The sequence below is a fragment of the Schistocerca serialis genome, chromosome 2 (genome assembly GCF_023864345.2).
Source record: "Schistocerca serialis cubense isolate TAMUIC-IGC-003099 chromosome 2, iqSchSeri2.2, whole genome shotgun sequence".
Taxonomy (NCBI): domain Eukaryota; kingdom Metazoa; phylum Arthropoda; class Insecta; order Orthoptera; family Acrididae; genus Schistocerca; species Schistocerca serialis.
Window position 1 is genome coordinate 892334275 of NC_064639.1, and position 13512 is coordinate 892347786.

General features: G+C 45.5%; 1 protein-coding gene across 1 annotated transcript in view; it reads right to left on the bottom strand.

The window, feature by feature from the left end:
- LOC126458231 (BMP-binding endothelial regulator protein) overlaps positions 1–13512 on the bottom strand; it is a 711827-nt gene that overhangs the window by 84617 nt on the left and 613698 nt on the right. Inside the window, exon 5 of the mRNA XM_050095129.1 lies at positions 3961–4137. Coding sequence (XP_049951086.1) covers positions 3961–4137 — 177 coding nt within the window. The remainder of the gene's footprint in view (positions 1–3960; positions 4138–13512) is intronic.

The window sequence follows — 13512 nt, forward strand, 5'->3', positions numbered from 1 at the left end:
TTAAAAATATTCACATAATTCATCTTTATTATCATAGTAAACTACGAATACGAGAAGAAATTGACAAAAAGCAAACAATTATTTGTTTTAAGGAGGTTGTTTTGACTTCGGAACCACTAGGACATACAGCTTTCAATCACCCATCATTTCATCTGATTTCTCTGAAAGCAAAAAATGGTTCAAGTGGCTCTGAGCACTATGGGACTTAACTTCTGAGGTCATCAGTCCCCTAGACTTACAACTACTTAAACCTAACTAACCTAAGGACATCACACACATACGCCCGAGGCAGGATTCTAACCTGCGACCGTAGCAGCAGCGCGGTTCCGGACTAAAGCGCCTAGAACCTCTCGGCCACGACGGCCAGCCTCTGAAAGCAAATTTGCATTTTTCGTAGACTCAGTCTCATATCTCGAAACTTCCATGAACTCGTGACGTCTAAAACGAATTATAATCCTAAATAACAAGCAAGAATGAGCCTCAAATTTAATAAATTTTGTACCATAACTATATACTACCACGGTGTTTTCATTTCGAAACCACTCATAAAACAGGAGTACAAACTAAAATTTACGTTACAATAATTTTAGAAAAACGTCACACTGACCACAATCTCCAACAAACACGTAGCACAATATCCACTGTGAGCACTACAAGTGACTGCTGCTCTCCTTGCAACAGCGTCGATGGTTTCATGCTAAGGTCCTCGGTACTTTAAAAAAAAATAAAATAAAACAGTGGTTTCTGGCATAAACCCTAGCTACTCAAGGGTTAAAGCGGTGGCATCGTTATTTGGCGACCCAACTACTCCTCTGTATTCGCTATGCCAAATTGGTGTCTCAGTTCACGAACCCAGAAAGCGCAGCTTAAATTATTTAGTTGTGTTAGAAAACTCTGAGAGCAAAGAGAACTTCACTGCAGATGTAACAGTCGTCAGAACGTCTTAGACAAATGAAAACTGAACGGAGCAAAACTTAGAGGAAGAAAAGCCCTGTGTGAAGCGTTCAACGAATTTGAAAGCAAAATTCTGTCTGCCAGTCTCACAGGAAACCCTAAGGAGTTTTGCACTTATGTTAATTCAGTAAACGGTTCAAAGCCATCTGACCGGACACTCCGTGACCTGAAAGGCATCGAAACGGAGGGCCACAGATCCCTGGAAAACAGAATACAACATATCGTTCGCAATGAAGAAAAATTTTCAGACGTAAAAATAACTAGGGGCGTACACCAAAGAAGCATCATAACACCATCTCTTTTGACAGAATGCAGAAATGTGTAAGACACTAATAACAACGCATACAGAGGCATTTGAGCAATCATTATTCTTGCTCTCTTGCCATCACTAGACACTAGACCAGGACGAAAACGTACATGCGCCCAGGAGGAGATGGGACTGCAGGAAGACGTAGGAGCAATTCAAGGTAGGCGACTAGATTTGTTACTGGCAGGTTCGAATAACACGTAAGTGCTACGGAGCTGCTTCGAGAACTCAAATGGGAATCCATGGAGGGAAGGCGACGTTCTTTTCGAGAAACGCTATTGATGAAATTTAGAGAACCGGCATTACACGCTGACTGCCGAACGATTCAAATGCCACCAACATACATTACGCGGAAGAACCACGAAGATAAGACACGGGAAATTAAGGTTCATAAGGAGGCGTACAGACAGTCGTTTGCTCTCGCACTATTTTCGAGTGGAACACGAGAGGAGGGGGTGGGGGGGGGGGGGGGTGGGGGGGAATGTCAAGTAGTGGTACAGGGTACCCTCCGCCAAGTACCGTACTGTGGCTTGCGGATTATCTACCTGGTGGTTATTAATTAATCTTTCCCTATTTGAGACGTTATAACAAGGAAATTAATTATTATACCAGTACCAAACTTGGTAGCACTAATGTCCAGAGTTTGGGGGTGCATGATTACCATGCGTCACAGCGCCACCGTCCAGTTCCAACTACGGCCACCAGGTGCCGTGATCAGTCATCGTGATTCATAGTTTCACACATCTGACCAATCGCAGTGCACGTGTTCGCATGTCAACATGAGCTTGGACAAAGGGAGCAGGGCATTATTGGTGAAGCTCTATTGTCAAACCAACAGTAACCTTGCAGCCGCAGTTCAAGAATATCGCCGGCTGAGAGGATTACGGAAGAGTCCTCTTTCTCCACCTGCAGTACAGGGCATGATGAACAAGTTCGAATCAGCTGGGGAACTGGGCGTCGCTCCGGGAAGAGGCCGACGACCGGTTGCACCACATGTGGTTGATGAAATCGCTGTTGCTACGGCAGTCAACGCTACGCGCAATTCCCGATCGTCAGGCAGTGCGCGTGTTGCGTCACGACAGCTGGTCCACTGTGCGGAAGCTGCTTCGAACCATTTTCAAATGGTATCCGTATAAGATGCGTGTGGTACAGCAGTTTGCACCATAGGACGCACAACAACGTGTTGACTTCGCTCTCTACTTTCTCGCAAGAATTGAAATTGACGAGGGCTGGCCCTGGACCATCCTGTGGATACACGAAGCTCATTTTTCTCTGACGGGTGAGATGAACACACAGAATCGCCGAGTATGGGGATCTTCACCTCCAATTACTGTGCGTGAAGTTCCTCTGTATGGTGAACGTGTCACCGTATGGTGTGACTTCACGGCTACGTTCATAATTGGCCCATACTTTTTTGAATAGGTTGGCGCTCAAGGACCAAAGACGTGCCGTGTGACTGGACAGCGTTACTGCTATATGCTTCGCCCTACAGAGAGACGCATTGAACTCAGCAGTTTTAATGCAAGATGTGGCCCCACCGCACATCGCTCGTGAATTTCACCTGCTTCTCCGTAACACGTTTGGAAACAATCGAATTATCACCCGATCTGACTCTCTGTGATTTCTGGTTGTGGGGCTACCTGAAGGACAGGGTTCACCAGGTGAACATTCACACGGGTGTTGATCTGGAGCGCAGCATATCAAGAGAGGTAGCTAGCATACCTTCGGACATGCTTCGTTCTGCTGTCCACAATGCAATCCTGCGCTTTCAGGCACTTCTGGACACCGTATTGAGCCCCTTTCTGGTATGTAAAGGTGTGATGTACCGTAGCATCACATTAAAAGTGTTTCAATTGAAGTGACTCTGCATTATCTCTGTTCCCCATTTCCTTGACATTAATGCTACCAAGTTCGTTAATCGTACGGTAATTAGTTTCAGTGTTATAACGTGCTAAATACGGAAAGTTTAATTATAACCACTCGGTATGAAGATGTAGATATAGGAGCACAGCGAGAAGAAACAGTTCAGTTGCATGGATATAACTTGAAGCAGTCGATTGCTTTACTTAGGATCAATAGTGATTAGTGATGGGAATTCAGGTATGGTAGCAGCCGTAGAATGCAGATATGTTGGATGAACTGGGGAAGGTCGTCAGACGTACCGTGCCAAGAATAAATCTGAAGACCATGGGAATGGTGTTTACGGAACAGCCAAAAATGCGGTATTATAAAATCGAGGTGTCAGTCAGGTCATCCCCTGTTGGAATAAAGCATCGGAATGTGTGTGTGTGTGGGGGGGGGGGGGGGGGGAGGAATAGCCTGCCGGAGTGGCCGTGAGGTTAAAGGCGCTACAGTCCGGAACCGCGTGACGCTACGGTCGCAGGTTCGAATCCTGCCTCGGGCATGGATGTGTGTGATGTCCTTAGGTTAGTTAGGTTTAAGTAGTTCTAAGTTCTAGGGGACTGATGACCACAGCAGTTAAGTCCCATAGTGCTCAGAGCCATTTGAACCATTTTTTGGGGGAGGAATACGTAAAGAGGCCCCGACAACGACACCATGTTTAATGATCGCAGCTCGATTCGTTCGAGATGAGGGTTAAAACTTGACGGCGGTTACGCTGCACAGGAGAGGTGAGTGGGAAGTCGGGCGCAGTTATTACACTGTGCTAGGTTGCGCTGGGCGGGGCGGCGGCCGATTACCTGGACAGGTGGCGCAGCATTGGCCGGCGGCGGGCGGCAGCGGGTCTCGGCAGGGCGCGTGGCAGCGGATCTGCGACTCGGTGACGATGCCCGCCTCGCAGCGGAACACCGTGCACGGGTCCTTGGCGTCCCGCCACTCGGAGCCGCTCGGGTGCTCCACGCCCTCGTGCACGCACCCTGCACACAGGTCACGGCTCAACATCAGGCGATGGTTCACAACACACAGCGAAAGTCCACCTGCTACTGAATCAGTCGGCATATCATCACTATAGAACAGGGAGGCTCGCCTCTCGTATCTTTGTTCTAGGCAGGGTGCAACAAAAAAGTCTGGCTAATCTTTCAGGAAACATTCTTCACCCATAGAGCAATAAGATGTGTTGTATGGATATGGGTCCAGAAACACTATATTTCCATATTAGAGCTCATTTTCTCTTCATAATCACATGCATCGAGCGAAACACACACGAACAAAACTTACCACCGTTACATGAAACGATTTTTTATATACCAAATGCACGAATACGTCCGACCTCTTGAGGGAATCTCTTGAGTAACGAACGGGAGTATAATGGACAGGGACTGCGGATAGGTGGCGGTCGGTGGGAGTGTGGTTGGGCTGTGAGGTGTGCCGAGTTAGTCCGTGCAGTTGCGATAACGCTGTGTCCCGTATGGCGGGTGATATGGCGCGCGCTGCTATCCTGTGATCTTGTTCAGAGCGCGCACTGTAATCGATTGTAGTTCGCTGTCCTGGTGCGGGTGGTGCTCCGGTGGCGATTTGCTATGACGTCGCTGGCGTGTGCTTGCGGTGGCCGGCGGAAAGCGAGGTGGTAGTTGGTTTTTCTGGGTATTGCACGGAATGTGAAGTTCGTTCTGCCTGGCCTGAGAGTGACTAGCGCTAAGGTTGTTGTGCCTCGCGATATGAGCAGAGTGGTCTGCGGCGGAGGCGACTCGCCGCTGTGCTGGCCATGCGGTGGTCATTAATTGGAGTCGGCGTACTTGTTCTTTCTGCCTGTCTGATGTGGAGGTCCGGTGGGGTCCTGTGATACTCTGGCCCGGAGACAACTAGTTGCTGAATTTTGGAGTCGTCTGCCAGGTTAGGGTGTGGGCTCGGTTGGCTCTTCAGATTTTCCCCTGGAAGCTCCAGCAGCTGATGTGGGACGGTGTTGTTGGAACTTTTTGCTGTGTGTGTGGCTCGTTACGATATTTGTTGGTACTAATTTATTTGCTCAACTGGAGTCCTGCCCGGAGATGCGTTCATGTATGGTACATTTGGCAGTCGATTTGTTAGGTAACGTCTGCCTAAGAAGGGCGGTTTTGTACAGTATATACATAGTGAATTACTGCTGCTTGGTATATGTGGTCTTCTGGGACCTGAACAACACGATCTCGTCAATTTGGTTGTGTAACAGCATTTAGTGGTATGTTCTGTATTTTTTTTTACTGTGTTATTATTAACTTGGTGGAATAGTCGCGTTTGGTGTCGTTAAAGCGCTTCTAAGGCTGTGGTTTGACTATTCATGTGCGCTTGGCTTTTATTGTTTCGTTTTAAGAAGCGAGAATTGTTTGAGATTTGTGTGCTTCCGGCACTTATTAAGAGCGCCCGAGTTAACGGCGCCGTGGTTATCATGTACTGTCGGGATGATACATTGATATTTGATTTTTGAATTTTATCTTGTGTTGATATTATCTGTCGTGTGTTACAGAACATAACCAAGGTGTGTAAGTGATAGGCAGTTGTGGGAGGCACGTCGGGGAGCTCACAGCGGTTTATTTCGGGGACCGTTTCTAGTGGGAAGGCTCCGAAGTGTTGAGAGCTCGCTCGTCTGTGATTGCGTTGGGAGTTTCATTCGCCCTTTGGTTGTATCAAATTATTATTTTGTTATTATATTTATTGGTTGTGTGTTGCGCTTCTTTCATTTTATGATGCCAAGCGCCATTATCTTTCTCAAAGATTTTTATATAAATCATTTTAAATTGTAATGCCAAGTTAACTTATTATTGGATTTTGTCTTTTGGGTAAACTCTAAAAGCACCATTGTAAAAGGTTCTTGATTTTATGGTGGCAAGCCACCGTTATTGTTTTTAAAGCTCACTCTTTAACCATTTGTTAAGTTTTGTAAGTTATATGAATTTGTTGTTATTTAAAAGAGTTTAGTATTGGCAATTTAATAAATTGTGTACAGAGTCTGCTGTTTGGATATTATTGGGTGGAGCTCCTTGGATAGTTGTCCTATAAGAATACACATTTCAGCGGGCTCGAATCCCGGTCCGGTACACATTTTCTCTCGTCGCTGCTGATTCCGCTTAATGTCCCACTGCAGCTAACAGCAGTGATCGTCCTTAAATTTAAATATATATAGTGATCGAAATATCTCCTGGGTTCAGTTATTTACAATGTACAGTAAGTTGTAGTTCTTAGGTTCGCCGCCGTGACGGACAGATAGGTAGCTCGACGCTCTCCGGAAACCCATTGGACTTTCATGTGTGGGTGCATCTGTAAGCTCTTGTGTACGGAACACCGGAACAAGACGTACATAGTCTTCGTGCACATATAGTGGAATGCAGTGAAACAATACGCAGATTTCCAGGGATACATCAGGCCGCCAGGGATCCATTGCGACAGCAGATTGATGGAAGTATCCTTGCTAACGGAGGGCATTTTGAACATTTCGTTTAGAAAAGTGTTTCGTACTGTGCTGATACAGTCTATTCCTTTGTGTTTCCCACGATTCATGTGTTGAACTCTAACATGGAAATAGAGCTTTTCTGGATCCATCTCTATGTAACACATTTTTTTCCGTCTACAGGTAAGGAATTTCTCCTGGCAGCTTGGCCATACCTTATTGTTACACCCTGTATTTTACTTTCTGCCGATGGCCAGTTTCCATAACACCGCCGTTTTCAAGCTATCCTAGAGGACATATCAAACAAGTTTTAAAACACGAACGTAATCACTTGATAACATCAAGATTAAAAACAAAAATACCAAACCTCTAAGGATGAAGCGAAACGATATACAATATCAGATGATAAAATGATTACAAACTATACTAATGCACGTATGAGCGGGCTTAATATGTTGTCCAATCTTACATGCGGTCAAATTAATCCACGTGCGTATCCTTTGTTCATCAGACCCTGTACAGGGTGTTTCACAATTCCGGTTAGAGGCTTCTAACTTGGTAGATAAAGTCTTAATAAGGAACTCATGTACGGAAATCTACCGTTTAGATGTTTGAAGATCGGATCAGTTTCAAATCTCCCGCTTCACGGCACGCATACGGCCGTGACGTCGAGTTCTGGCCTGTGTGCTCTACAAGAGGCCACGACACGGCTAATGTTTCGAGGACTCGTCGTCGGGTGCTATACTAAGTGACGGAGGACATCCTTTTCGAAATCGACAGTGCGGTGCGTCCATGGAGCACCATGGGTAGTCAACCATTCCCAGCTGCGGACGACCCGTTTCTCGCAGCCGCTGTTGTAGCCGGGCATCACATGTCATAATTACAAAAGGAACTGGCGACAGTGCCATATGCTCAGTGCGGTGTGCATACCGTGAAGAGAGAAATCTGAAACTGATCAAATCGTCAAACGATACGATTCCGGCATGGGCTCCTTATTAAAACCTCATCTACTAAGTCCCCTGTCCGACCCCCAGAATCATGTAACAGAAATTGTGAAACACCCTGTACAGCGCAACGCAAGTTAGTGCCGGTATAAGCACGAGATCAGTAAACAGTGATCTGTAGCAAAGACAGCAGGTCGTGTGCAAACATTAAAGGCCAAACACTGGAAACTGGTCGCCTTCACATGCCTCAGCACACTCTGTGAAATCTAATGTACTCATTCAAGCGCAGGTGAGTCCACTTTGACAACGACATCAGCATGTTTACATCTGGGCGGGAAATGAAATATGTCCTGCCATAAGTATATGTGTGTAACCTTTAATCTTTTCTTCTCATTCTTAAATTTTTGGTATATTTTGTAATTTTTATGTAGTCATGTGACTGTGTGTGTTTTGAAAGATTCTTTGATGTATTTTGTAGTAGACCATGAAAATAGCTGTGCGATCAACACTGGCCAACAGCATAAAATAAAATATAGGACAGAAATAGTACTTCTGTGCAGCATCGAGGAGTTGTAGAGCGTGCCTTGAGAAGATAACTGAGGATAGCAAACCATGTTCGAAAGACAGTAAAGGATAACGCCTGCCCCTCCGTCAGCAAACGTGTCAGATAATGAGTTGCGATGCTGACACGCCTCTGTCTACCAGTCCACGCTGTGTTGCTGTGACGGGCGTGGACGCGGTAGGCGCCATCTAACGTCCTAGCGTCCCCAAAGCATACTAGCGGTTCCATTAAGGCTAGTTTACACGACGACATTAAGTTGCGAAGTTGATTTCTTGTTTTGCAGTGGACCAGTCGTTCCCAACCATTCCGAGACCAGTTATCCTAAGTTCAACGAGATACTAGGTATTACAACCTCCTCCCCTCACGTCATCATCAACATTGGCACCTAAGTAAACTTTAGAGTGAAAAGTAATTGTATTTCTAAAATAACGAAAGATGATTGATATTTAGTTTTTGTAACGTGTTTCAGTGGACCACGAGCTAATGAGTCAGTGATACAATTGGCGCTGCTTATTTTTAACAACTTTTTCTTGTGGAATGTTGAAGCAGTTGTCAGTGCATCGCGAGTGCTATCTCCTATTACTTCTCAGAAAAGAAAGTTCACTGTTCACATTGAGGGAAGACACTTGTTGTAAAATATGCTTCCCCTGCACCACTCGTCTTCCTAGCGTCACTTGCTTCAACCACACAGTGCGCCCGCATTTAAAATCAACCACATTAAAATGTGTGCACTATGCTTCGCCCTACTTTTTGTAAATTACTTGATCGGTCGACTCCTTATTATGAACTGGCGGAAATTGAAAGAATTCAAACTACCAATACTTTGCATCTGACCACTGCTCCTAATAATAATAATAATAATAATAATAAATAATAATAATGCAGTGTAGGCCCTACAACAACGTAGTAGCCATTACGTACGTGGGTTGCCCAGAAAGTAATGCACCGCATTTTTTCTTCTCAGCCGAAAGCAATGATACGAATGCGAAACGTTAAATATGTATTATGTAAAGCCTCCTGAGTGAGGTCGCCAAGTTTCAGTCACTTCTGAGAGATAGCGTAGCTGCAGGACAGTTTCAAAATGGGTTATGTAGGTTGTGTATGTTACAAGCAATGTGCCGTGATTGAATTTCACACTGCAGAGAAAGAAACTGTGGGGAATATTCACAAACGCTTGTGCAAAGTCTATGGAGCATCTGCTATCGACAGAAGCACAGTTAGTCGCTGGACACGGAGGGTGAGGTCATCAGAAAGCGCTTCGGCGGAGCTCCGCGATTTGCAGCGGTCGGGGAGACCATCCACGGCTGTCACACCTGACATGTTGCAGCGAGCTGATGTTGTCATTCGCGAGTTTGGGCCATTAAAGGATGGCACTCGTGGAAGGCATTTTGAGGACGATGAGGAGGTGATTCCCACAGTGAAGCATTGGATCCGTCACCAGGACAAGGGTTGCTATCAAATGGTACATACGGCTCTAAGCACTATGGGACTTAACATCTGCCGGTCGCAGGTTCGAATCCTGCCTCGGGCATGGATGTGTGTGATGTCCTTAGTTAGTTAGGTTTAGGTAGTTCTAAGTTCTAGGGCACTGACGACCTAGGAAGTTAAGTCCCATAGTGCTCAGAGCCATTTGAACCACTTAATATCGGAGGTCATCAGTCCCCTAGACTTAGAACTACTTAAACCTAACTAACCTAAGGACATCACACACATCCATGCCCGAGGCAGGATTCGAATCTGCGACCGTAGCAGCAGCGCGATTCCGGACAGAAGCGCCTACAACCGCTCGGTCACAACGGCCGGCGATTGCTATCGACAGGGCATACACGCCCTTGTTTCGCGCTGGACGAAGGCCGTAGAACGGGATTGAGATTACTTAGGAGCATGGGGTGTATAGATAAAACACCATTCTTTCGTGTGTGTAATTCTCATTATGTTCAGTAAGGAATTGTTGAATAAAAAAAAATACGGTTCATTACGTTCTGGGTAACCCTGGTATTTGTTGCCATGCTATCAATTATTTCGTTTATTCTTTCGAAGTGAATAATGAACTAATTCCTGGTCCACAGTGGGAACTACCTACAACTCGAAGAAGACATATTCATGGGATATTTAAGCATATCTGAAGTACATGTCTGTGTTTTACTGTCCGCAGCTCGTGGTCTTGCGGTAGCGTTCTCGCTTCCCGCGCACGGGTCCCGGATTCGATTCCCGACGGGGTCAGGGATTTTCTCTGCCTCGTGATGACTGGGTGTTGGTGTGTTCTTCATCGTCATTGACTTGCAAGTTGCCGAAGTGGCGTCAACTACAAAGGACTTGCAATACGGCGGCCGAACTTCCCCGCATGGGGCCTCCCGGCCAACCATTCCATACGATCATTTCATTTCTTTTAGTGTTTTACTGCCATAGATGCGTGGTACTTAGTATTGAGTGCAGAGGGTGGACTATGTAAGGAAGATGTTCATACATTCGTTTCGCACACTGTAATCTCCGCCACATTGCGTCACCGGTAAAGCCAGTATTGGAGGGGGGGGGGGGGTTGTAATTATTGGTAACTTAAGTAATCAGTATTACAGTCGCACGAAATACTGATAACAGAATAACAGAAATGATCTTTTGAAAATAAATTAGTTTCATTACAAACAAATAACTGAACCATTTTGTATCTACCCCAAAGAAAATTACATTTTACCCCCCCCTCCCCCCCCCCCCCCCCCCAGCTGTAAATACTCCCAAGTGGGGCGCTGTGGATGCAGCGACACGAGTGCACTCTTCAGTTCAGGCGTTTTGTGAGCGTCAAAATCGTCTCTGAAATGTAAATTCTGACAGCTGCACAAGTAGTGACAGAGTTGATACTCGTGTACATGAAATAAGAGATGTGCTTTGAGTTCGTGGTTGGCTTAAAAAAAGACATCAGCTCGGGTTTTCAGCGACTTTGCTGCAAGAAATTACTGTGGAAGATCCGAGAAGCTATTTCAGCCATCTGAAAATTTCATCAGAACAGTTTACTTTTCTTTTTATGGTGCGACAAGGAAGGAAGAAGACACCATAATGCGTGAGGCACTGTCGCCAGAACTGAAATTGCAATTCATGTTGCGTTTTCCGGCAAGCGGGGATTCGTATTCGTCTTTACAGTAGGTGTTGCCTGTTCCACGGCCAGGCATTTTACTTGCATGTGTTTTTCGTAATTCATTCGTGTATGTCTTTCTAGTGGTATGATTTTTGCTCTTCATCTCAGAGCTCATCTGTCCAGCCATGTCCAAATCACGCAGGACGGCCCCAAGTGCAGCAACACGTCGCTTCTTGCTCTTGTAGACTGCACCATTGAAATCCTACGAACACCCGTGCAAGCAGTAGATGTCCAAGAAGCGAACGATTTGCTCCGTTCCTCGCTTCATATTTAACATTATATACACGCTACCGACAGAACAGCTAACATCAAACCACGCACGACTAGTAGTTGAAACAAGCTGAAACAGTTCAGTTTAGCCAGTGAATGGCGCAACCCCGCGCCTCGCATAAGCAGTGGCCAATAGTTCAGTTTCGAAACTCGGGTTCGCAACCAGTTTCATCGTGTAAACCAGCCTTTATGAGGAGTTCTGTATGCGCTCCGTCAGCGAATGTAACTCAGTTTTGCAGCTGTATGGGTGGCCTAGCGACAGGCGTTACGCTACGTGATTTGGACACTCAACAGCACCGATGGATGGCTTTCCCGGAAACGGTCTGCTATCCTCAGTTTGTTCTCAAAGACAGCCTCTACAGCACCTCAAATTTGCTGGCATACAGACAAATGCTGCTCATCACATGTTTCATCCAATACCCATTGTCAACGAAAAACGTCGGTTTGTTTTTCATTACAAATGTCTCTTTAAGTGGAATATTATGTTCTTGTTCGATAAAAGTAAGACTTCGCCAACCAAAACTTAAACCATTGTTTCCGTAGATTTAAATTTCGGTCGGTGATTTTTCACCTTTGTCGGCTAGTAATGTGTACGCAACACTTTGAATTCTTACGTTACTTTGATCTTATTTACAGATTTGTCGAGGGCACTACCCGAAACGACGTAATAAATGGACACACATTAAGCAATACGGACGGCGTGAATCGTAAAAGAAAGTGTAACAGCAAAAGAGGGATTGTGGCAGACACTTAACTGTGAACTACAGAGTAATCAAATAGATGTATGTGGGGCTATACCCATTAAAGTTTAGTGCCAAGTTTAACTGCCCAGCGAAGGTTCCGTGCACAGTGTACAGAGGACGGACAGAAATATGGAAACACCAAAAATACAACATATTACCTTGCCTAATACGGTATAGGAAAACTGCTGGCATTCAAAACAGAATCCAGAGTTCTTGGAATGGATAAATACAGGCCATGTACGGTTTTCAAAGGAAATTTGTTCCATTCTGCCTGCTAAATATTTGTATGTTGGGGTTACATTGTTGGAGCTGGATAGCGGTCACGCATCCTTCTATCCAAAGCAGGCAGGAAAGGCTCAATAATATCGATATCTGGTGACTATGGTGGCCAGGGCAGATGCGACAATTCATCCTCGTGCTCATAAAAGTAGTCTGGGACGATGTGAGCTGTGTGACCATAGGTCCTATCGGCTTGCAACACAGCATCACCACTGCGGAACAAACATTGTCCCATGGAATGATCCTCATCAGCCAAAATGTTCACATAATCCGTAGCAGTAAGGCGAGATTGCAGAGTAGCCATGGGACCCATGGGATTTTTGCCCAAATCATTACCGAACCTCCGCTATGTTTCAGCCTTGGGACGTAAACTCGGCTAAAGGTTGGAAACCGTGTGAAGCGAGACTCATCCGGCAAAATGAAATTCTTCCATTGCTTTATAAACCAGGTTTTAAGGCTTGGGCATCTCGTTTTCCTGTTACAGGGATCTGAATCACTAATGAATGGATCTGGAACTCCAGTACGCACTGGAATTGCCTGCTTATGGAGCCTTCGTGTTGTCTTAGTACTGACGGGGTTCGAGAGTACATTGAGTTCTGTAGTGACTTCTGCAGATGTCGTCTCCTTATTTTTCGTGAGTCGTGACTTCAATGACAGTCGTTCATGATCACTCAACACACATTTTCGTCCCCGTTGTGACTTACCAGGTTTAGAAGCATGAAACCTGAATTTCCTTATAGATGGTGCTAGCAGTCAGAGTAGGGCCCGTGAGACCACGTCTATAGCGCCATCTGCTTCATGTAATGGCTGACGACGAATGTAAACACACAGTAACCCAAGTTCCATACATCGTTATCTGTTTCAAACCCGTGAACATGTCGCGTTTCGTGCATACGTACTACGATTTGCGGACAGCATTGGTTTTCCGTTATCATTTGAAGAAAGCTGTTGCAGAATCGCATCGAATGCTTGTCGATGCTTTCGGTTAAACATGCTCTTC